The following is a 24,723-nucleotide window of genomic DNA, read 5'->3' as shown; positions in this document are numbered from 1 at the left end:
AGACATTTCTCAACATATCTTCTTCTGTGTTCCACTGAAGAAAGACTCACCCACAGATTTACAACCACATGAGGAATAAATGGTGGGGGAAATTTTATTTTGGGGTGAACTATGCTTTTTATATGTAAATATAATATGGTGTCAACAAAGAATGTGGTCCATGCAAAAAAATGTTTTATAGATTTTAGGAGTACACGAGCACCAGTGAAACCAATCCTTATTTTTTTTATATATCAGTTATTGACGTAAAACTATGGATCTCTGTCCATGGTGCTGCAACAGCCCCGCACGCGCGCACTCGCACCTGCGTCCGTGATGACGCGCACCATCAAATCCACTCGTGTAAATGACTGAAGGGCTCGTATGAGGACGCTGATGCTTCTCTCTGGATCTGATGCACGCGCGTAAAGAGCTCGTGGTGCACCAGAAGTCTTCATCTGTGCGAGGATGCTGATGCTGCTGTCTGGATCTGATCCACGCGTGTGATGCTGATGCTGGTCTCAATGGGTTGCGGTGGAAGCAGGTCTGCCGCCATCGAGCCACGGTATCACGAGAGCAGAGACACCGAGTCGACGTGGCTCACGGACACGGAGATGACACAGCTGGCCGGTACTGCTCACAATCCGACCGGTGGAACAGACACCGGGAGAACAGCACCCACCGGCTCAGGTCAGAATCACCAAAGACATCATTTAACATCCTAAGGCATATAAACATTGCGCGTGCTGATGAATCTCTGGTTGACATTCCTGAGCCATGCAGTAATACCTGTTTTTGAGAATCTGATGGCGGTACTGTGGTATTAGCAAAAATAGCCTGTGATACCGTCAACATATCGCGGTTTATGGTGTGGTGGTAGAGGGTACCATGGAAGTATTACCATCTGATTCTATCACTGACTGACAGACATCAACATCATAAAGATTGACACCACAATCACTGCACAAATCTACAATATTGCTGCGTTTCTTTATTGTTCCATGGTCCATAAATCAATGTCGATGGTTTCCAGAACGTTCTGGGAATGTTGACTGCAAAAATAAACTAAAAGGGAACATTTTTGTGCAAATATTCTGTGTTGCTGTGATGGCGTTTCATTGTGAATACGGTGTCATCATCATGCCTGTGATATTGAGTCATGTTGTCATAAAACTTCAACATGTGTTCAATGAACATTTTTGTTTCGTGTCCAGCAGAAGGTTCAGCCAATTTTTTTATTAAATCAAGAGTTAATAAATAAACTAACTCTGAAAAATATTCACGGAATTAACGTGACACACGCATTCTACAGTCAAATTTAAGTAGACGGGTGCGAGTTTGTCCTCTTTCACATCCGTGGACATACAGAAGCATTTAGTTGTGATAACAATGAACATTAATGAACTATCAAGTGGCATATGTTCATTTCAAGGAATGATGTCAAAGTTTTAAACCTCAGCATCTCAACATCACACATTCGCATTGAGTTCAGTTACAGCGCCTCACGTGTTTTATCATGATGATGTGAACTCACCAGCACCAGTGATGGAAGAAACTCCTGATATGTTTGCAAGCAACTTTCATCAGTTTAACTATAAATCCGCCTTACTATATTATAATTAGTGTTTTGTTTTATATCATATATGATTATATTTTGCATTTGCGTTGTGTTGCAGGTAAAAGAGAAGATGACGGCTCGTGTGCGAAGGAGAGAAAGCTGGTGAACGCTGGGACACAATGCTGCAGATCCTCCACACACACAAACATCAACCAGAGACCACAGAGAACACAGGTCACACACACTCGTCACGTTTTCATAACAGTCGCTAGAGGGCGCTTAAATTTAAAACGTGAAATGCTGTCGTAATAAGCTACCTGCACAACTACGGTGGCATATTGCTGCCACGTACATTTTATTTTTTTCACTCAATTATGTCATAAAACGAAATAATATGTTGTTTAAACGAGATAGCATGTCGTTAAAACGAAATAATATGTCGTTAAAACGAGATAATATGTCATTAAAACGATATAATATCTCGTTAAAACGAAATAATTTTCTCGTTATAAAGGGATAATATGACGTCTCATAATTACACATTAACCTATACGTGAACGCGACATGTTTTAGATGGACATAGGTCAAATGTCATGTTTTCGAACCACGGCCCGCTGTACGGTACACTCTAAAAAAAATAGGGCACAATATACTGTATTAATATGAAGGAATTTTATTTATTTATTTTAACAGTTGTTTTACCTGTATTTTACATTTTGCACTGCATTAAATTGCATTTTAGCATTAACGGAAATGTCCATAAAATAAAGGAAAATGTACTGGTAATTTTCTGCCAGTACTTTATCCGTTTTTTACGGGATTTCTTTTGTAGCCAAAATCAAGACAGCGATTTCTCTTCTGAGTTGCACTACGGATCCAGAATATTTAATACATGTTTGACTGACAACAAATCCAGCCTGAATACATTTAGTAGTTTATATCCACGAAGCTTCCCATAACGGTCTAGTTCATCAACAAGGAACAATGCCACTAATGGGTCCGCTCAGCTACCACAGTGACGACCGGACCATATTCGTTGCCACCACGTACCAAATAACGTTCCAGCGACTTAACTTTGTCATTCCCATATTCGTCGGGATAATGTAACATTGGACATTGCTGGGACTTGATGATTTCTTCCTGAAGACGTAAATGGAACGGACCATATTCGTTGCAGCAACGTACCAAATAACGTTTATGGGACGTGACGAGTACATCCAACCAAACAGTTAAAATCGTTTTTATAACTGTATTTAAAAACATCGTCCCTCGCATAGAGGATTCAATTAATTTGTGATTTAATCTGTGCATTAAAGATTCAATTTTATGCATCATTTAAATAATTTCTAGTTAAATATGTATTATACAAAATATGACGATTAATAAAACTTAACACAGCACTGTACATCCGCATCAGACACTTTGATACTGAAGTAAATGACATAAATAACCAAAGATGTACACAATGTAGAGGATTCAAAGCAGATATTTATTGACAGAGATGAATAAATATTATCTTTAAGCATAATATTATATTCTTGTCTTACCACAAGTTTAGCAGGATGTCCGTTTTTTAATTACAACTATCAAACGCTTCTTCAGTCACACTCGCAAACATCAGGGTCCGTTCATTTAAACGCGCCAAATCGATCGAAAATCACTAAAATATGTGTTTACTCTCACATCTGTGAGGTATAAAGAAAAAAAAGAATATTAATAAACCGCTAAAGTAATATCATGCAGTGAGATAAAACGAAATAACCGTTAATGTTTTAATGATGCCAGAGTGTGGCTCTTTGCAGAACAGAGAAACGCGCGTGCTGGACAAGCGCGCGCATTAAATAAATAGGAACAGTTTTATCTTATTAAACACCAGTTTAATAGCTCAGTTAATAGCATCAGTTCAGTTAAATGAACTATCTCTAAAATATGATACAAAATAGACATTGATTGCCAAATAAAATTCATTTTCTTTAAAGAAAAAAATTGATTTCATATTGTCTTAGATACCTTGACAGGTTTTGTGAAATTCACCCTCACGTTTTCATATATTCTTTTTTTCTGATGACAAAATCTCTGATCATTGTGTTTCCCACAGGTGAGAAATAAATCAAAGAAAATCTCTGCTGCCGAAGTGTCCAAGAGTCCCGTCTCGATGTGAGCTGAAGATGTTTTCACACCTGTACAGAGGATTGACAAGAGACGTTTCTGTCAATCACAGACAGTGCGTCTGTTAACATCGGTCTCACAGTCTGCATGTAACACGTCAGGAACACACGTCCACCCTGCCAGATGCTGCATCACCTCATTAAAATCAGCTCAAGTCTTTATAATGCTGCCTTCATGTTCCTTCTGACAGTAATGTCGAGTTTGTGTTTCAGTATTTCGTGTGTTTCTAGTGCCTATAAAGAGTCTGTTTGATGATGCAGGTATATAAACGTCTCAGGTCGTGACTCGTGAGTGTACAAATGATGAAACAAAACGGATACATTGATTAATATTCAACTGATAAAACAAATGTAAACATTTCTTTCTTGTGTTAACTGACTGATGTTCTGTGATCCTTTAACAGGAACATCCAACAGTGTTGAAATGTATGAAGTACATCCTAGAACACAACCATAGTAATAAAAGCATCTTATGAACATGAAAAATAAATTCTCATCACAGCCGTTCTGACAGTATTTGTTTTTATTTCCTTGATCGTGTTTGACAGAAATCACAGCCATAGTCTGAAGTTCACAAGCATGCAGGACTGCAGCTGTCTGGACGCATTTATTTACACAATAGAGCACAAGTTCACCCAATTTACAAGTAAACCCATTTGAGGGATATGAGAATGTTTAAAAGGGCGTGCTTCTGAGGCAAATAAAAAGACAAAGATTCACAGATAATGGAGAAAACAAACATTTCAACATCGGAAATGAATCAAACTCACAGCATCCTCACACCACTCCATAACTCTCATCACATCAGGACATGACATGACATATGTTAGTGAATTATTTTCATCAAGTTCACAAAAATATGTTTTTAGAACGTTGATAAACGTTTTGAGAACGTTAGTGGGATATGTTAATAGCTCAACACACAAATTATTTAGAAGATCTAAAACAACAAAGAAAAGAAAGATTTTGCATAATTATTAAGAACCGTTCTGATCAGTTTCTATGATATAAGAAAATCATTTTACAGAGATTTTCATTTGCTCCTCTCACTGGAGTGAACAGATTGAAACATTTAATATTTCTGTGTAATCAAATTGTGTCCATTAAGACAAAAACAGCAACATCTAAGCAGCAGTATGAAAATCACGTTTTTTAAGGGAATTAAAAAACTCTGTAACTTTGTAAATATAATGTAATTTATGTTATTCAAAGATAAATTTATATTTAATTTGTCAAAAAAAAATCCTGTCAAAATGATTTTCTGCATCCGGGTTACGTGTTATTAGTTTTGAGCGGTTGTTATCTGGGAATAACCCACCTGCAAATGTCACGACTGGCCAATCAGAATCAAGCATTCCAACCAGCCGTGTAATAAAAAAGCACAAACAATATCCAGATAACTCCAAACACAATTTGATTTTATAACAGATAAAAACTCTCGAAAAGAAATCACCTTCATTTATGTGTGATCCCCAAACGCTCAGGATAATTCATTTACATCTTTGACTGAATTTAAAAGCTATACATCCCCGATTATTTACTAACCTCGAAAGAAGATTATGTACAGTAAAGACATTATTACTCAAAATAAATGCATTCCTTCATTCTTAAACAAACTCGGGCTCATTGCATCACACTGTCTGAATCAGAAAAGAAACTCACAGGAGGAGAAATATCATGAATTATTCGAGCAGATGCATCATTTACAGTTAAACCTACACATACTGTACAAATATTTACACTGTAACTTCACAATATGAAACTCGCTAATACAAAATAATATTTTATCCTTTAACCATCCTACACATCTGATGGATTTGTGCTTATCGGTTTAAAGTCATGTAGACTAAACACACATGATATCAAAATGATCCATTCACATCTGAAAGAGCGTTCTTTTCACCTCAAAACACAGAGTTAAATGCTCAGAGGTGAAATATTCTGGATTCGATGAGAAATGTTCATATTGAGATCTTCAATAATATTGACTTTTGATTGCAGACGAGACAAATCTGAGCTCAGTTTGACATCTCCTCTCAAACTCTCATGACAGACAACGGATTTCAGACTTTTTTTCTCGGAAGAAATATCTGAAATGAGACTTCAGCAAAAGTTTGAATTTGCTCTTCTTTCAATCTCTCTGACGTCTAGGAGAAATAATTGAAATCTCATCTGTGATTTTCCTCCTGTTTTGGAGAAATGAACTGAACGATGTGTTTGTTCTCATACACTCCCAATACGAGTGCCCAAATAAAAATCTCGTTCGAAACACACAATAAACGCAAAATTAATTCATCAGGAATGCGTGAATGAATATTTGATATATCATCCAGCTCTAACATCACCTGATGGAGGTATAGCAGGTTTGAGTGTCATTTCACGTGGATTTTAAAATCAGTAGATACAGAGAAGATAACGATAGCAAACGGACCTTGTGTTTGTTTTCACGGAAGAACTGCAACTCATGATCGCTGACTCGAGCTCATCTGTACGACATCATGTCCGCTGCATCTAAACCTCATTGATGGTTCTCTCTGAAGGTCTGTATTCTGCACCCTTCTCAGAAGCCAGAAAGAACGACTGAGTCTTGCGCTTCAGACGCGCTCGCTTGTTGGCCAATGAGAGGCTGTGTTTGCTGGAGGCGATGATGTCAGAGATGAACTTCTTACAGTCCACGCACACCTCCATGGTCGCCCAGTCCTCCATCAGCTCTTTCGGCAGCTCCTTCTCACCCTGTGAGGACGACGACTGTCTCGTGTGCTTGGATAATCTGACAGAACGCCAACCGGGAAAATATAAACGTCAGCGTGCGTGTTTCAGACACATGATTTAGATATGAAACAGCACAGGAAGTTTCACCTGGTCATTGTTCTCTGAAGGCCGGGTCGATGTTGACTCGTGCCGGCTTTCTCTGGTCTGGAGGACTCTGCGTCTCGTTTCAGAGTGGACGTGGACGGACCCAGCGAGTAGATAGGTAGATTTGCATAGGGCTTTGACGGCAGCCGCATCTAAACCGAATGAAAACCGCCTCATTCATCTGACCTGAACACGGTGTGTGTCTGAACGCACAGAACAACACTTACCTTCTTACAGCATTGCGAACACACAGGCCTGGAAAATAAAGAGACATGATGATGATTTACCGCGGCTGATCTCAGGTCAGTGCTGGGCAGAGATGACGCGCAGCAGGTTTTTACCTTTTACAGAACTGACAGGTGTAAGACCAGGTGAAGAAAGAAAATCTCTTCGTCCGACAGCAGAAGCAGAGCTGCAAAGACAAACGTTTCCTGTATTTTTTGTGACGTTATCATAACGCTAGTTTCGTCATTCTAAAACGGATTCTTTAAGAGTCGTTCATGCATTCAATGCTTTAGTAAAAGAATTTCCATTAGTAAAAACAACGTGGTTATTTTGAATCAGAAATATGCAAAATATTAAGATATAGCAAAGATATTAATATTATCAAGACGCTCAATATGGCCGCTCTAGCGAAGGAAGTCCCGCCTTCCAGTAAAACGAGCCAATCGTCAATCAGTAAAGATGGGGGCGGGGCTCTCGTGAGGCGCTTGCCAGCCTGTGCGCAGTATACGAAGCAACCTCGCAAAAAGGTGATTTTTAGCGCAATTTAAGCTTAGCGAACCAAATTAACGAAACAGTTCCTGTCATTACTGATCGGAAATATGCTGTTTAATTGTGATTTTTTCCAGATTTGAGAAATATCTGCCTTTCGCCATTCAGGTAGACTTGACTGTGGACTTGCTATGACGTAAATAACTGCCCAGAGGCGTCGCAAACATGGCTGCCTAGCGGCACGACTTCCTTAAGCGGAGTCACTGGGGGTTTTTTTGAGATTGAAAGGTTACAGTAACGCTCACCTTCCCCTTCTTCAAAGCGTTGTAAACGTCTTTATACTGCTGAAACTTCTCCAGTTCAGCTTTGACCAAAACCTGTCGAATGTGCATCACCTCCTGCACAGTCAGAGCCAAACACTCCACAGGAAAACAGAACTCCTCCTGTTCAAACACATCACGCATCACACACACACGCCTTACACAGCGACAGCACGCTTATACACAGAAATGCACATGCAACACAAACTGTGTTTATTTATTTCCATTACACCAAAAATGAATGACGGAATGGAAAAGGCAAACCATGTGCCATGCAGCATTACTACTGCTTCAAAAGTTTATTGCTGTATAATTCTGCAAGAAACAATAAACGTGAACATTTACTAGAGATTTAGAGCTCTGTCTGGAGGGCGGCAGGAACTGACGTACACAGGTGGGTGTTTCCTTCTCGATGGAGTGTCGCCGCTGGGTCGTCTGTCGTCTCTCGGGCTGCGGCGTGGACGAGATGGGCAGGAACATGGGCGGAGCTTGGAGAGAACGACAGACATGTTATTGGTCAATCCCAGTATCAGATGGTGGATCACATGAGCTGCTGTCTGCAACAATCATGTTTAATAGCACAATCATTCACAGTATTTTAACGCAGTGGTTCTCAAACTTTTCCGTTGTAAGGCCCCCTTTGTGTTAAGCGCATCGCTTTGCGGCCCCCCATACAAAGACGTATAATCTTAAACTTAGAATTTTTATTAAACCAAAAACATTCAGTTATACAATGCTGGAACCTCAATTCTTTTGGTTGGTGGTGTCATTTTTCTGATGTTTTATTGCATAAAATCTATGATCAATTTCTATATTTCATAAAATGCCACAAAATCTGTGGCCCCCCTGGATCCATCTTGGGACCCCCAGTTTGAGAACCACTGTTTTAACGTTTGCATGAGAACAAAACTGTGATGGTATCGAATGCCAGCAGAAGTGTAGTCTGTGCTCTCATCTGCAGTCACTTTATTCTTTATTCTTCATTGTCAGCTTTAATAAACATCTAATACTGGCTGCTGGATTTCTTGTTCAAATATCATCATGCGTCTCACTTTTCTTCCCCAGGACGGATTCTGGAGATGTGTCGTCCACCATAGATGTTGAGATGCTGGAACAGCTGGCTGACCTTTGACCCGCGGTCTCATCCTGATCAGAGAAACACATTAGTTCAAGTCTCACACATGCTGTATATTGTCAGAAATGACACACACAAATGCTCACATCTGAATCAGAGCTGTCGAGTTCAGCCAGGGTGGGTGCTTGAAGACGTCTCCTCTGAAACCCACCGGAGCTGTTAGGCTGAGGTGACACGCCATTGGCCAGCGAGAGAGTGCTGCAGGCTTTCATCGAACCGTCAGCGGAGGACACATCTGGACAACACAACATCATTAAAAAACAGGAAAAAAAACATGAACGTGTACTGTATCCGAGCATGCTGCTCACTATATACAGTATGTACTGTATTGACTATGATGTTTCGACACTTGTGCTATTAGGATGATGTTGTTACATGAGCACTTCTCAGTTTAATAGTTGTTAACAAGGTGAGTCAGAACAACACTGAAAACACAAACGTGACCGTGAACACACCACCACACAACAGCATGTACATAAAGACAGTGATAGACCATAACATCTCATAATAATCAACAGTCTAAATAAACCAATGTGAAATGGATTTTAAACTGACCATATTTAAAGCCCAACTGCATTTTTACCACATATTTGAACATTTTTACAGCGTGACATGATATGATAAGTGCTGTATGGAAAGAATTACAAACACCACAACACAGATGCACCAATGCTTCAGATTAAAAACACATTTTTGCATACGATCATGTATGCACCAATGTATCCGATCACATGTGCGGACTAGGGTTGGGCCGAGAGACGACGACATCGCCGGCATCGTGATTTCCCTGCATGATGCAATTTTCGTCATCAGGAGGGTCGTCCGCACACCCCGTCCGCGTACGCCTACAGCACATTCCCAAGACAAATGTTGACAGCAGAGTCCACAGTATGACATTCTGCGCATGTGTCCAGCTCGTCCATTCATGCTTATCTGCAGTTGAGTATGATTTGGAAGCTGCGCGACGCGTGTGTGCGTGAGACGTAGAAAGTGAACGCAAACAGTGAATCGTATTAATGCGCTCACGTTGTGTGTGTGTAAACTTGTCAATGACGACCTGAACTGTGCGCGTCCGCAATGGCAGCGGGAAACATCAGAGCCGCGTGACCCGTGCAGTTGACTAATCACACACACACACACACACAGCCTACACTGGTGGGCTCACGATCTACTCGTCTTTCCACATGAAATATCAACCGGAAGAAATTCCAAATTTGCAGGTCGTACATGTGCGAGTACTTGTGAAAAAAAATCATGCTGTCTTGAAAACTGGTCACAAAATGTGTTTTGGTCGCAGTCTGGAGCACTGATATAATTGTTTTTAATGTTTTGGCAGATGGCCATCAAGCAAACTGATATGCCCCCCCCGGATGTCATTGTCCATCACGATGTTTCACTGTAGGCATCGTCTGATGCCAATTTGGTAGACATCGCCCAACCCTAGCGCAGTCACACTAAGGCATCCGATTACAGACGCACCAATCCAACCAATCACACGTGCACTAATGCATCTGATCGCAGGTGCATCAATGCATCTGATGATAGATACACTAATGTATGCAATCGCATGTGCACTAATGCATTTGATCACAGGTGTACCAATACATGTGATGATAGACACACTAATGTATACGATCACAGGTGCACCAAAGCATCTGATAACAGGTGCACTAATGCATCCGATCACAGGTGCACAAATGCATCTGATGATAGACACACTAATGTATACGATCACATGCGCACTAATGCATCTGATCACAGGTGCAGTAATGCATCAAACACACACACACACACACACACACACACACACACACACACACACACTTTACCTGATGAATCAAAACTCTGAGACATACTAAGAGGCCGAATTGCTGCAAGAAAACAAGCAGCATGTTAAGAGTCAACTGTTTTATTCACGTAGCGCATTTAAAACAACAGCAATACATTCAAAGATTGTCACCATCGATACTGAACATAACTGGAACCTAATTTTGCTTCACCCCAAACTGATCTACTCCTACATCACTTAAAACCTGTTTTAAGCGTTAAGCTATTCAAACAGAAAAACATGTAAGACTGGATTTCATTTGATACATTAATTTAGACAAAGTGGATGTTGATGACTATATCTGTGCATGTGGTTTCAGCAACATCAGACTTACAGTTAATTTGTAATGCATATGATTGACAATTGTGAGAAATCCAGCCATGTATGAAGCATATACAGCATGTGCCACACAGAGGCTGGTGTGCTGTAGTCAAAGGAAAGGTCGAACTATAAAATGACTTCTGTTCTGATTGTGTTTCTCAATTGAACATGCTAATCGAGAGCACGTTTGCTAACGTACCATGCGCAGTGACCTTCATACATGACACATGCCATATATACAGCTCTACTGTCCATCATCTCACATCTCTAACAGTAAACGCGTGTGTGTGTCTCACCGAGTCTACTCCTGCGGATCTGATCCGGCGATACAGGCCTGAGTTTCCGTTCTGTCTTGATCTCCTCAAGGATGCGTTCATGCAGGCTGGGCGGATGTACAGCCTGCGGTTTGAGTTTCCGTGCTGCCACCTGAAATCACATGCACACACAATCTATAGATGACCATTTCCAGAATCAAAAATGCACTCAATAACAAATTTCAGCGCCAGGCAGTCAATGATGTTTATTTGAAAGGTATTTTTGTCCGTCTTGAATTGTGATAGTGGCAGCAGTAAGTGTGTTTGTGTGCGTCAGACAGAAATCAGGGGACCAACATTTTGGGGCTTTATATAAATATCTACATTCATTTGAATGGTCAGATATTCTCATGTTTTTCCATAGTATGCCAATCTCCGTGATGTTAAACTTCACATCATGAGCGTTTTTTTGTGTGTGCATTGTAAAATGATTTGAATAATTGTGATTCAAGCCTGAATGTGTGCTAATACACGACACTGTTAGCTCTGACGAATAAGCTTTCATCAAGTCAAGAGTTGAATAATAGAAACTCACGGGGTTGAGGGGAGGTCTGGACCTGATGAACTCAAGTATGACCTCGTGAGCACTTTTCTTTAACCTGGGAGGGATGTCTCCTTTCACCTGAGAGAGAGAGACAAACACTCAAAGATAAACACATACAGATGAAGCAGAGTGACATTCCACTAAATGTTGTTACTGTGTATGAAAACGAATATTATTTAGATTTTAAATGTGTGGTGACCTCACCATGACCTTGCGTAGTTTGTAGCGTTTGGAGCGGATGTCGTCCATGAGCATCTCATACGGTGTGAGCTGAAACTCGATGGGCAGCAGATTATACTGCCGTTCCTGAACTTTCTTCAATTTGACACCCGTCCTCAGATCACGCATCATCTGAACCCACAGCCAAGCCTGCAGACATGCAGCATACACACTAACTGTAGTTTGTTTATTGATGCTGCAGGACAACCACTAAGCAGTGCATTACAGTAGTCAAGTCTTGAGGTCACAAATGCATGAATAATCTTCTCTGCGTCAGCCACACATAAAATATTTCTTAATTTGGCAATATTTCTAAGGTGGAAGAAGGCTGTTTTTGTGACATTTGAGATGTGATTTTTAAATGACAGGTTGCTGTCTAATATAACGCCGAGGTCTTTAACTGTATTTGTTGGAGTAACAGTGCAGCCTTCAACTTTCAGGTTATAATCTGAAATATTCTGCTCACGTGTCTTTGGTCCGATAAGTAATATTTCTGTTTTATTAGAATTTAAAAGAAGGAAATTACAAGTCATCCAATGTTTTATATCTTGGATGCACTCTGCCAATTTGGACAGCTGGAAGGAATCATCTGGTCTTGATGAGATATATAGCTGAGTATCATCTGCATAACAGTGGAAGCTAATTCCATGTTTTCTAATAATGTTGCCAAGGGGCAGCATGTATATGGAGAATAGCAAGGGTCCTAAAACCGATCCCTGAGGTAATCCATAATTTACTTGCGTTAGATTTGATGATTCCCCATTTAAACGGACAAATTGATGTCTGTCTGATAAGTAAGATAAGAAACAGGTTTTCAATGATGTCTCGAGACAGGTGTTGAAGTACAGTACGAGTATTCATAAAGAAAAAAAAATCGCACGGATGTGTTCTGAAAGATTTCTAAAACCATGTTTGTACATTTTGAGACATTATTGAGACCCGGCGAGATTATTGCTTTATTTCCTCGAGGTTCAAAAGCATGAGAATGAAGTCTTTTGCTCTCCATTGAATTGTATTCCTATTAAAAAACACAGTTGTTTTGTCGCATACCTTTTAGAAAGCAAAGTTATGATTGATGACTATTTTCTATAAGACATTTAGAAGCCTCTAAAGAGTGTGCAATGGTATTTATGAAAGTGCAAACAAAAATCAAGTAAAAACAGAGCAGAAACGGGAGAGCCAATCAAATGTCAGCACTGTTTTGAAAGGCAGGTGACTCACCCAATCAGCATTCTGCAGCTCGTTCAGCTCTCTGCCCGGATCATCAACTGTGTCTCCCTCCATCTTACGCAGGTTCTGTCCAATCACAGCGAGACAAAACACTTCACACCCCATCTGAAACCCAACACACCTCTCGAGAATCTACAGATCAGCAGCTGTGTGTGCGTGCGTGCGTGGGTGTGTGTGTGTGCGCGTGTGTGTTACTGATACATGGATGTGTCTGCGTCATATTTCACCCCCAAATCAAAATCGAGAAATAAGACATTTTGCATAGAGATAATGAATTCTATTTTAGTGTTATATGCATTGTGACATTATAATGAGAATATTTTCTCTTATGCATGTTTTATCTACATTATACATGATATTTAATTACAGCAGAACTGTATTTATACTCCTCCAACATTCACATTTATTTGATGCATTACTTCTGAGTTTGTGAATATATTCTGTGTATTTTTAACCTTTGGCTCATACAGAATGTTTAAAAATCAAAATGTAAACAAACGCAATGACATCCTCGCAATATTTGCTTGGTGAACTAAAGTTGTTCTTTCATGTGTCTTATTTATTTGCTCTTCATTTTCACAGTTTCTGCTCAATAAATGATGACTGGTCTTGTCGTCTTTGCATATATTTAAGATTTATTTCCTAAACTGCTGCGATGTGGGTCTCACCTAAACTTTCAACACTAATACACTGAAATGCAAACCTAGTTTTATTCCCGTGTACAAGCATTTCACCCTGCAGCTGAGACTCTAATGGTTCTGTTTTTATGTCTGTGTTCCTGTAGCAGCACAAGCTTTTGTTCAGAGGTAAAAAGCAGTTTTACAGTGATGTAACCGTAAATCCTCATGGGGAAAAACTGGTGACGTCTCGTCTGACACTTGAAAAAGATCTTACAGACACACATTTACTTCCTCTGTCTCTCCTCTGACCGGTCAACGTGGAGTTATAACTGGAGAAACGTCAATGCTTACGGTCTCAGTGGGTCACATCGTACATTTATTTTGTATTTTAAAGAGATAGATGGGTGATTCTCACGAAACCACTGAAACATCGTGGCAGTAAAGATTTGAATCATAAAACATGCGACTCGGTAACACACAAAAGATGATCATAATAAAGATAATTGTGTTCTCTACCTTGGACAGGTAGGGTTCTCTCCTTTGCTGACTCCAGCTTTAATCCTCTCGTAGCATGGCCTTGTAAACTAACGGTACTGTTTAGCGTGTTGACTTAATGTTTATATGCTCTTTGGATAAAAGCGTCTGCCAAATGAATAAATGTAAATGTAATGTAATGTGTACACGACTTTTTCCCGTCTCATTACCGATACAGGTAGTTTTCCACATTTAAAGAAATTTTACATGTATAATATTCTATTAAAATATAATTCATTAATGTCTTATGATGTATGATTAATTAAAACTTGCTGAGGCATCATGGCTTCACTTGTTTTTAGCAAAACATGCTATGAGGTTGACCTTTTTAAATGGTTACGATAATGAGAATTTTGAAGGCCTTTTTTGTAAAAAACTAACTGTCAGTTAAACTGTCAGTAAAAGTTTTGAAATTAATGCTTAAACATGTCATTTCTTGTTTTAAATGAACATAAAGGGAATTTGATGATACAAGTGTTTTTAAGAAAATTACGTTTAACATCTTGAAACCAAGATTTCGTGAGACTCGCCCATTTACACTTTCACTCTTTTCAAAATTCATCATTTATTCATGTCAATTCAAACCTGTGTGATTTTCTTTCTTCTTCAGAACACAAAGAAGATATTTTGAAGATATTTCTCAAAATATCCTCTTTTGTGTTCCAGTGAAGAAAGACTCGCATACAGGTTTACAACCACATGAGGAGAATAAATGATCACTTTGAATGGTCATGAAAACAGATTTATTTGAAATGTATAAACAAGTTTAAGTGAGATTGACCTCTTTGACACTCTTGATCTTCTCCAGGAAGGTGTGAAGCTCTCTAGTCTCGGCGTGAAGCGCCCGACACACGGCCTGATAATGACTGACAGCGTCTGTGGGGCTGGGCAGATGAAGACTGCAGATCTACACACACACACACACACACACACATACGAGAGGAATTCATGAAACTTATTTGACACTTTCATCAAATAATCATGTCAATATTCACAATGTTAAAATGGAAGACACGTAACTGTAATAAATGAACAGAAAGTGATGTGAGTCACTGTTGGCACGGCAGCAGAATGTCCGTCTGTGCCTTTTACAGCCTTTACTTCAGAGAAACACAATAACACACGCTCGTTGTGACCTGATCATTTATCATAGCACAGGATGTGTAAAATACCACAGAGAAAATACCAAGCAGCAACCTTCCCTCTCTCCTGAAACCTACACGGAAGTGACTCATACTGCAATTCACCAACTGGCCACTAGAGAGAGCAGAATCTCATTGAGCCCCGTGTTAAAATGACAACCAACGTTAAAGCTGAAAAAAACATGTTTACAGACTGGCAGGGTTTTTCCTGCATAGAGAAATTGGAGGCGGCCGCTTCCGTCAAATGTCGTGCCGCCTCGGGCTCTCGCCAAAATTATGTGGTGTGTCGTCACAAGAAATGCTGCGTGCATTTAAAAGACTGTCATTTGTAACTGCAGTTGCGGCATTACGCCACAGTGGAGGCGCTGTGTGTGTGTGTGTGTGTGTGTGTGTGTGTACAAGATCAGGATGGCACCGCCTCATTTTGAGCCAGAAAAAACCCTGCAGACTGGTACAAAAAAGATTTTGGTCTATATAGCTCATTTTGCCCTTCATGACAACCGTGAGGGGGGTGATTTTTTTTATAACTCATCCGTTTAAATGATATTAAGCCTCAAAATACTGCATTAATTAAGGGCGTGGCCACTTGAGTGACAGGTGGTTACAGCAACCAGGCACCTCAGCTCCAACCATGTCCCAACTCTTTGCCTATTTTCGATTATCTGGGAGTGATGCACGTTGACACGCTCCGCCCACTTTAGGCTTCAAAAAAGCTCCTTAGAAACCTATGGGTGAGGTCACGGACACTTTTTTACAGTCGTGTACCTCTAAACTCGAGTACCTTATTGCTTAAGTGCATCTATACTACATATTGTTTTTTAATGTATGCAAAAAAATTAATCGTAACTAAATCTTTAAAAAAAGCAACGACACAATCCAGTCACATTATTTTGTTACAAATCTGGACAAACAATGACCCGAGAAGATATAAATCACTTTTAATGTTATTTCCTGTGTATCTGTCACACTAGAAACAGAAAGTCAAACTGAGCTGTTGCATTGTGGGATACAGTACAGTTCATGCACAGGGTTCTATTGTATTGCACATCTTGGCACAATATGTTTAGAAGTGTGTATAGAAAGTGTGCATACTCAATATATGGGAAGATGCATATTTTTGTGATATTTGTGCATATCTGTTTTGTTTACATTTTTTGTATATTTAATATATATTTGTATGTTTGTATATAAATATTGCATAATTTATATATGTTTTACTTACTATATTAAAAACAGTAGTCAAAATTCAGATCTTTGATTCTGAGCATAAGAACACTCTAAAAACACCTGGGCTCAGTCGCTGTAATACCTTGATGATGTCACGGTATCCGCGGATACGGCATGGATGAGCCGGATGCTCCTGTCGGTCATCTTCCTCCTCCTCAGCGGCTGAGTATCCTTCATCAGGGCAGGAGTCGCTCTCCGTCTCGAGCACATTGGTCATGAGATCGATGAGCTGCTCCAGCGGCGGACTCAGTTCTCGCTCCTCGCTGTCCTTCAGCCCATAATCCAGAGCTTTATAGATCATGATACCCAGAGACTCGATCACCTGCTGCACATCGCCAAAATAAAAACATGCTATTCATTATCTGCCATACAAAGACCTCAAGACCTTCTTTCCTCCGCGGAAAACAAGAAATGATGTTTAATGGATATTCTGGTTGCTGAATGAGGACGGGGACTGACATGTCCTAAAATATTTTCTAGATTCTTTACAAAACAGTTTGTGTTCCATAGATAACAGAAGGTTACATAATATAATCAAAATCAATTGACAGTAGGGTGAGTAAAAAGAAAATGAGGGATCTTTGGGTGGACTATTCACCACATAAAAAATATTGTAGTAGTAGGCTACACTGCGGGCATAGAAGAATTAATTGCTGTTGTATTCTGCTAGTTGCACAAGATGGCGCTGGTGAGCTTTTGGGTCGCCAGGGTCGGCAGACTAATTTCCGGTCATATAACTATGAAAAAAGAAGGATTTTGGGCTGGCAAATATGGATGTTTTTAGATACAAAGAAGAAAGTAATATATCAGCGATATGACAGATCCTCTTTACATTGCTGAGCACTTCGTTAAGCCAACACAACTCGATAGTGTTATCGGTTTCATCTTAACAACATAAACAAACGTTACTGCGCACACACACTTTTGTGACCCCCCTGAATTTCCGGTAGACATTCACAAACAATAGAGTGCCTATAGATTATTTCTGATAACAATTAAAAAAAAAACTTGTCTCTCCAATAGTTTAGACTGCGATACCAAGCTCAACCACTAGATGTCAGTGTACCATACGGTTTCTTTAAATGCCACCGAACTACAGGACCGGTTCAACAAATTGTTTATTTAAGAAAATGAACATACAACAAAATATAACAAATCGTTTACTACTATACAGTAAAATAAAAATACTAATTAATATGAACATAAATTAAATAAAACATAAATAGTTATATTATTAGACACTAGAAAAACACAAACCGGAAATTACCTGGGGGTCAGGTGCGCGTGTCCGATGAAACTGTCTATACGACCAGAAATTAGTCTGCCGACCCTGGTCGCAAAAGCTCACCGGCACCATCTTGTGGAACTAGCCCATTGATCAACTGTAGTAGATACTGTAATATAATTTAGTACTTACTATAGTAAGGTTTAAAAACACTACAGTATCTAGAAATATCATGGTTTACCATAGTAAACACTGTAGTAATATTAATATAATATAATAATGTGACCCTGGACAACAAAACCAGTCTTAAGTAGCACGGGAACATTTTTAGTAATCGGCAAAAATACATGGTATGGGTAAAAATTTACGATTTTTCTTTTTGCCAAAAATCATTAGGATATTAAGTAAAGATCATGTTCCATGAAGATATTTTATAAATTTCCTACTGTATATGTACTGTATAAAAACTTTCTTTTTGTGAGTGGATGGCCTGCTACAGTGCCTCAGATTAACAACTTCAAAGGCGATTTTCTCAGTATTTAGATTTTTTTGCACCCTCAGATTCCAGCTTTGTAAATAGTTGTTGTTCCGCCAGATAGTGTCCTATCCTAACAAACAATATATCAATAGAAAGCTTATTTCTTCAGCTTTCAGATGATGTAAAAATCTCAATTTCGAAAAATTGACCCTTAAGACTGGTTTTGTCGTCCAGGGTCACATATCTTTATAGGTTATGAGTAGGTTACAACTTCCATAATTAATTCCATTATTAAACAAGCACAACTATATCTAAACATGCTTAAGACATGACACATTTACCTAGAAAACAAAATATTTTCAAATACACTTCTTACAACATTTTCAGTAAGATCGTATGGTGAGTTGTGTGTACAAGGTGCATTGTGGGAATGTTTACGTTGTGATAGTTTCAGTGCACTTAAATAATTTTGTCAATATAACAGCCCTAAAACACCCTGAGCAGTGCACTTACTGTACAACACAACTAAATGTCATTCTAGCCGTTCATTTCCGATAACACAACACACGAACATCAAATCCAAAAGTAAAGATTCCAGAAGCTCTACGGCTCTAATAACAGCAGGTTTGTGCGATATAAGAAAGTGATTTGTGAAACTCTCTCTCTCTCTCTCTGTGTGTGACCTGATACTGTGAAACTGGCCTACATTCATTGTGTGAGGACGCAGTTACCGGTGTAAATTTACTTTCTTATGTCTCACACTTAAACATATGATACAGGATCCAGAAAACTCTGCACTGCGGTGTGTTTTTCAGATGTTTGGTCACAATGTTAAATGTTAGGATGGTCAAAACTGCTAATTCAACTCCTTCTCTAACATTAAAACACGTTTACATTTGCCTTGATAAAGAATAAAAATATATGGCCGTGCTGCAGACATTACCACATGAACAAATACCATATTATGCATTAGTATTCTCTATTATAAACTGTAGTAAGTTGTACTTTATGCTAGTATGTTAATGCATATAGTCTGTAGTATAGTAAAGTGTACAAAATACTGTAGTATACTTAAATATTTACTATAGTAAGATTCAAAAAAGCATCAAGCAATCAATTTTACTACAGATTACTATTGGAAAAACTATAGAATACTATGAGAAGTTTTTTCAGAAATAGAAACTAATCCAACACTTTTCCTAAAATCAGAATAAAACATGGCAGTTAGGATACTTTCTTCTTAAGAATGTGTTGTGAATCCAGCCCCGGGTGACTAAAAGATCATGAACCGTTTTACTCGCTGCAAGAAATGCTTATTGTTATTTTGAATAACTTTGGTGAATCATCAGCAGCTGTCCGGTCATGAAGATGCTTCGTTACTGTGAGATCTGAACTTATTAACAAAAGATCGACAACTGACATTCCACGTCAAACGTCCGTTACATCCAAAACTGACGACTGCACTCAAAAAACAATCATCATCTCCAGAATCTCAAAGAAAATGAGTGCGATCTCAACCATGAACTAAAAACAGGTCTTATCCAAACTCACAGGTCATAAGCGCCGAATGCACAATAACACACTGAAACCCAAAAGTCAAAGGGAAGGTTTGATGTGTGGCGTCTGAAGGTTATATAATGTGTGTGTGCGACTTCAGATCAGTCTTATGTTAATACATTCGGACTAGTTTGTACTTTCTTACGGTCTGTCAGAACTCATCTGTGAAAGCTGCTTAGTAAAGATTTGACTACAGAATTTCACACACAGCACTGTGGGACAGCTTCGCTGTAGACTGCACAAATCTGTGTGTGCGTGTGTGTGCGCGTGTGTTCTGTCAAAGACAGCCGCAAATAAAGCTGCATTACACACGATGTATTGAAGCTACGTAAGGAATAGATCGAGATGGACACCATGTAACAATTACTTATGTTCCCAGCATGCATTTCTGCAATACCATTAAGTTGTATTTATAAAATATTATATGAAATAATAAATACAAATTTCCAAACATAAAATATCATAAATAAATATATAAAACAATGATTACCTTTTGTATATCCTTTCTTCAATACTCCTATCGCTTTACAATAACGAATTTTTAAATCCAAAGCGATTTTTAATTTCTAATAAAGTTATCTTTCAGCTCACTGTAAGTGTATTGAATAGCCTCCTCCTCTTCAGTGATTACATTACATTATCTCTGTGTTATACATAAATACACATCCTGTAGTTCATCTGGTTTGATCTTCATGTCATAAAGCTAAAGGTCAAAGATCCTTGGATAGCAAGTGGTGATATGTCATGAATATACGACTGCGGGTCTCTAATTGGCTTTGAAAATGTCACCAGCTCTTGACGTCAAATGAATTCACGTGAAGACTGACATTTTCCTTCACACGAGCTCATCGAGATCCCAGCAGCTGTGATGGGGAACACATGAGATGCTGCTGAAAGCTCACATCACGTAACTCAATGTGCAAGCACACACACAGTGTTTATAATATGGTTGCATTCCTTCCTACAATATATTCTGAGCAAGATATAAAGAATTACGCTAATAATCAAATAAAAAACATATTTGCAGAACATTTACAATATTCACTTAATAATAATAATAATAATAATATCAATAATTCAATATTTAATTTAAACTTTTTGCATGCAAATTCTTAAATACGGAATAGGTCTGACACTGAAAAACTTTGGCATTTGCAAAATTTGGCATTGCACTGAAGTAAGATTGCTAAATCTTCTACACTGTAAAACACCATAAAGAAGCACACAACCCAAAAAAATCATCAAATCATTTTATGCATTGACGTTTCATATCACATATAAAAACATTGCCATAGATAATCAAGACAATAGACATATACAGAATTTTTTTATGTCACAATACCAGATTATGTCATTAAACCCCACCATTTGTGCTGTGCAGAGGTGTTTTATTTATTTTCTGAGTGTGATTTTCATGTGATGAAGCATGTCCACATCAACTTCAAAAGACAATATGAAAGAGAGCCGAGGATGGACCTTACCGACCTGTGTTTGACTACAGTACACCCTCAGAACACGTTAGCAACCATAACGCAATGTCCTGGCAACCACACAGAATATCTACAGCAGCAATCCCCCAGAATGCAACATGCCATTGTGTTAAAATCCCCTTTTAGCAACACTTTGCACACATCACAGATGCGGTGAGAACTAAAACACGTGTTGGAGAGATGCGATGCAGTGTCGAGACGTCACTCACCTGTGTGGACGAGCGGGTGGGATTGTGTGCACCTACAGGAGGAAAGAAAACACGACAATGAGCGACAGATGAAAGGGTATCGTTTTTAAAACAAAGCATAAGAGAACATGCAAGCGCTGTTTTCTTTTACGTGACACACAAAGAAACACAATCTGTGCACAGCAAAGTTTAATGCGGACACGTTTAACCCCACAACAACTCTGTCATGAAGCCACGTTCTTCACAACAACACACAAATATCATGGATCCTGACGCCGTGTCTCATGCAATGACAGAAGCACTTCCGACACAACCTCAGACACTATAAAGGGGTCATGAACACAGTAAGAATGACCCCGAGCCCTTCTCTTCTGAGATGATGAAATCCATCTGTAACACGTTGAAACCCCGCACAAATCATTATTAAACGTGACCTTTCAATGAAACACGGCAAATTAAACATTCAAACAATTATAGCATCAGCGGTGTTTGCCAAAGCCTTTAACCATCTGAAGCACATTCTTTATGAGGAAACAAGAGTGTGAGCCAGTTTCAGACACACCCCAAATCCAAATACTGACACTAAAGATCAAGGGCTGCTGGGTAATGTTCGTGGATTATGTCAACAAAGACAACCTGACACAGCATCAACACGCCCTTCACCTGAAATCCATTTACAAGATAAACGATGTCTTGGGATAAATGACCATGGTTGATTTCTCTTTCTAGTTCTTCGTTTGTGCTGCCTACATGCCCAGATTTCAGTCTAGTCCATTCATTCCACTGCCGATGATTTGATTTGACTATTTTACTTCCTTCTCTGTTCCATAATCGAGTCTGATGTTTAATATTTGTGCCATTGAGCACAGCACACGCAATACTGCAGATGCTGTATTTAATATCGCACGTGCTTTGCGATGCGGAAACATGTAGTGTGGCAAACCATAGCACATACGAACACAAAACATTGCACTTTAAGTGATGCGTAAACACACAGAAAACGTGTATCAATGCCTGTACAGGCCGCGATGATGGGTGTCATGGATGCGGAGTGTGTGCATTTGTCACCTGATGTGACTCCGGAATATAAGCGCACGGCTCCGTCTCTATAGATCCTCACATCTCCCGGTCCCACGGCAGCAGGACCGTCCTTCCTCTTCAGTAAAGATCGACAGCATTGATAACACACAGCCCACGCCTGCTCCTCGTTGATGGGCTGATTGTATAGATGTAAAATCTCCTCCAGAGACAGAGCCTCCTCGTCGTCGCTGTCCATGATGGGATGCGCATCATCAGCATCACCCTTCAGCTTCTGTCCGCCTGCGGCATCATCTCTCCTGCGGGCCATGCTCTCCTCATCTCCAGCAGGAGGTTCGGGTGGTTCTGGGGCTCAGTGCACAGGTTCCTCCTGCGGTCATGGAGACATACAGTAGAAACCGAACGAGCGGAATGGCATGTGATACGGTCTCAGAGAAGGCGGGGCTTCGGCCCGCTGCTGCGACACGTCAACGGCGCCGCCAAGTTGGGAGGTTCAGAGATGACGTATTTTTGTATGCAAAACCCGGAAGAGAGTTAGCATTTTACGACAAACATTTAACACATGTTGTATTTGTAAAGAGTATCTTGATAGACAAAACGTGCGAACATCTTAAACATTGTTAATCACAGAGCTTATTTTTTGCGATCTTCCAAGTCTATGGGGAAAATGCAAATGCAAAAAGGCTTTCGGACGAGGGAACCAGCGTGGCGCTTACTTCCGGGTTGGCCTACAAAAACACGTCATCTCTGAACCACTCAATAGAGGGTATGCATTGACGTCACTTTCCCACGTGCACATGTCGGGACACTCACTGGCAAAACACCCAGCAAATTGGCTGAGGAGAATAGGAGGAACAAAGAAACCGGTGTCGTGCCGAAAAATGACTAATCGTAATCTGGCGGGGAGTCAAAATTCAGCACAACACCGGGACCAAAACACGCAATTAATTGCTGAAATTACAAGCAGCTGGACTCGACGGTACTCCTGCGACTTTTCTGGACTTAGATAGGAATCGGGTGTTCCTGGACACAGAAATGTTGCGCGGAATTGCGTATACTGATATTGTAGGCATTCATTTTGCTGAGTGTTTTGCCACCCAGGAGGGCACGCTCTGGCGTGCTCACGTGGTAAAGTGACGACACGTCCATACCCTCTATTGGGGAGGTGTTTTTACTGGATAAGTAGAACAATAACGTTTACTTTTTCATCCGATGTCAATGGAGTACAAAACTGTTTCCACTGCCTAAATTCCAATATTTTAATCTAAATTAGATGTTTATTGAATTGCGCATTGTAGTATAATCTGGATAGCTAGACATGGAAAATCATTTATTGTCATAAAGGAATTGTAAAAACAAGCTTGTTAAGCAGTTAGGCTGGTTGGCTTTATGGTATTTATTCAGGGGGGGATTCCTCCGTTTACTTGCCTTCTAACCACAGTTTTGCCCTCCCCAATATGGCGGCGTTCAGCGGCCCGAACGTTCACTCTGATTGGTCAGGTTCCTCATCATAGCTACTGAAGCCCGCCTACTTTGAAAACCCGCTCTACTTCAGGATATTACTGAGAAGAATTTGTACGACAGATACTAAACATTAGAACTGATAGATTTTAAAGGAATTAACTTGTAGTGTACAACTGTCTTCAGTAAGTCCAAAGTGATCCTGAGATTTGAAAGTGACTTGTTAAGCAGTTTCTGAGCCCTCAAGCGCCCCTTGTGGAAGACTCTGTCTTAAAAAATCGGTCTGTGCTATGAGTAAATGTAATAGTGCAGCACGCGTGCGATACAGTTTGGCAGGTGCATTAGACAGAGTCGCTTGTTTGTGTGAAGTGTGTTTGTCGTTCTGCTTGTTCGTGTGTGAGGTTAACTAATGGAGCACCACAATTTATTTTCGTTTTAATTTAGTTTCAAGTACATTGATCTAGAGCCCTATGATCTGCACGATGTGGGAAAACATGGAAGGAATCACGAAAGCGGAATTCTACTATTTAAACATGTCCTCTGCTTGTTCTGCGTGTCTGTGAGTGAATGAGCTGCA

The 24,723-nt window shown here is 39.7% G+C and overlaps 2 protein-coding genes across 4 annotated transcripts; one reads left to right on the top strand and one right to left on the bottom strand.

The window, feature by feature from the left end:
• The first annotated feature begins 321 nt into the window (after positions 1 to 321).
• On the top strand, positions 322 to 3,746 carry baalca (BAALC binder of MAP3K1 and KLF4 a). The gene is made up of 3 exons (XM_057340396.1): positions 322 to 669; positions 1,656 to 1,771; positions 3,636 to 3,746. Exons 1-3 carry the CDS (start codon positions 486 to 488, stop codon positions 3,696 to 3,698), a joined length of 363 nt encoding a protein of 120 aa, XP_057196379.1. The 5' UTR covers positions 322 to 485; the 3' UTR covers positions 3,699 to 3,746.
• A 2,470-nt stretch (positions 3,747 to 6,216) lies between these two features.
• spire1b (spire-type actin nucleation factor 1b) lies at positions 6,217 to 23,155 on the bottom strand. Of its 3 annotated transcripts, none has more exons than XM_057340392.1 (17): positions 22,716 to 23,155; positions 21,669 to 21,700; positions 16,792 to 17,034; positions 15,122 to 15,247; positions 13,178 to 13,252; positions 11,942 to 12,106; positions 11,729 to 11,815; positions 11,176 to 11,305; positions 10,560 to 10,601; positions 8,817 to 8,965; positions 8,648 to 8,741; positions 7,941 to 8,083; positions 7,581 to 7,718; positions 6,903 to 6,973; positions 6,789 to 6,816; positions 6,565 to 6,713; positions 6,217 to 6,475 (listed from the first exon to the last, which is right to left on the bottom strand). In XM_057340392.1, exons 1-17 carry the CDS (start codon positions 22,993 to 22,995, stop codon positions 6,217 to 6,219), a joined length of 2,211 nt encoding a protein of 736 aa, XP_057196375.1. In that variant the 5' UTR covers positions 22,996 to 23,155. The 3 variants fall into 3 exon arrangements, with proteins under 3 accessions (XP_057196375.1, XP_057196378.1, XP_057196376.1); XM_057340395.1 differs by having other exon boundaries at positions 7,986 to 8,083; XM_057340393.1 differs by lacking the exon at positions 10,560 to 10,601.
• Positions 23,156 to 24,723: the final 1,568 nt, after the last annotated feature.

Source organism: Triplophysa rosa, linkage group LG8 (genome assembly GCF_024868665.1).
Source record: "Triplophysa rosa linkage group LG8, Trosa_1v2, whole genome shotgun sequence".
NCBI classification, from domain to species: domain Eukaryota; kingdom Metazoa; phylum Chordata; class Actinopteri; order Cypriniformes; family Nemacheilidae; genus Triplophysa; species Triplophysa rosa.
Note: the sequence above shows the minus strand (reverse complement) of the source record. Positions and strands in the feature narration are given on the sequence as shown.

Bases quoted from the DNA above. Each gene is read 5' to 3' on its own strand.
- baalca (XM_057340396.1), top strand. From the start codon at position 486: ATGCTGATGCTGGTCTCAATGGGTTGCGGTGGAAGCAGGTCTGCCGCC. The intron at 670-1,655 runs GTCAGAATCACC...GTTGTGTTGCAG, and splicing joins AACAGCACCCACCGGCTCAG to GTAAAAGAGAAGATGACGGC. The intron at 1,772-3,635 runs GTCACACACACT...TGTTTCCCACAG, and splicing joins AGAGACCACAGAGAACACAG to GTGAGAAATAAATCAAAGAA.
- spire1b (XM_057340392.1), bottom strand. From the start codon at position 22,995: ATGGCCCGCAGGAGAGATGATGCCGCAGGCGGACAGAAGCTGAAGGGT. The intron at 17,035-21,668 runs GTGAGTGACGTC...GGCGATGTGCAG, and splicing joins CCACCCGCTCGTCCACACAG to CAGGTGATCGAGTCTCTGGG. The intron at 13,253-15,121 runs GTCAATCTCACT...GTGATTGGACAG, and splicing joins AGATCAAGAGTGTCAAAGAG to AACCTGCGTAAGATGGAGGG.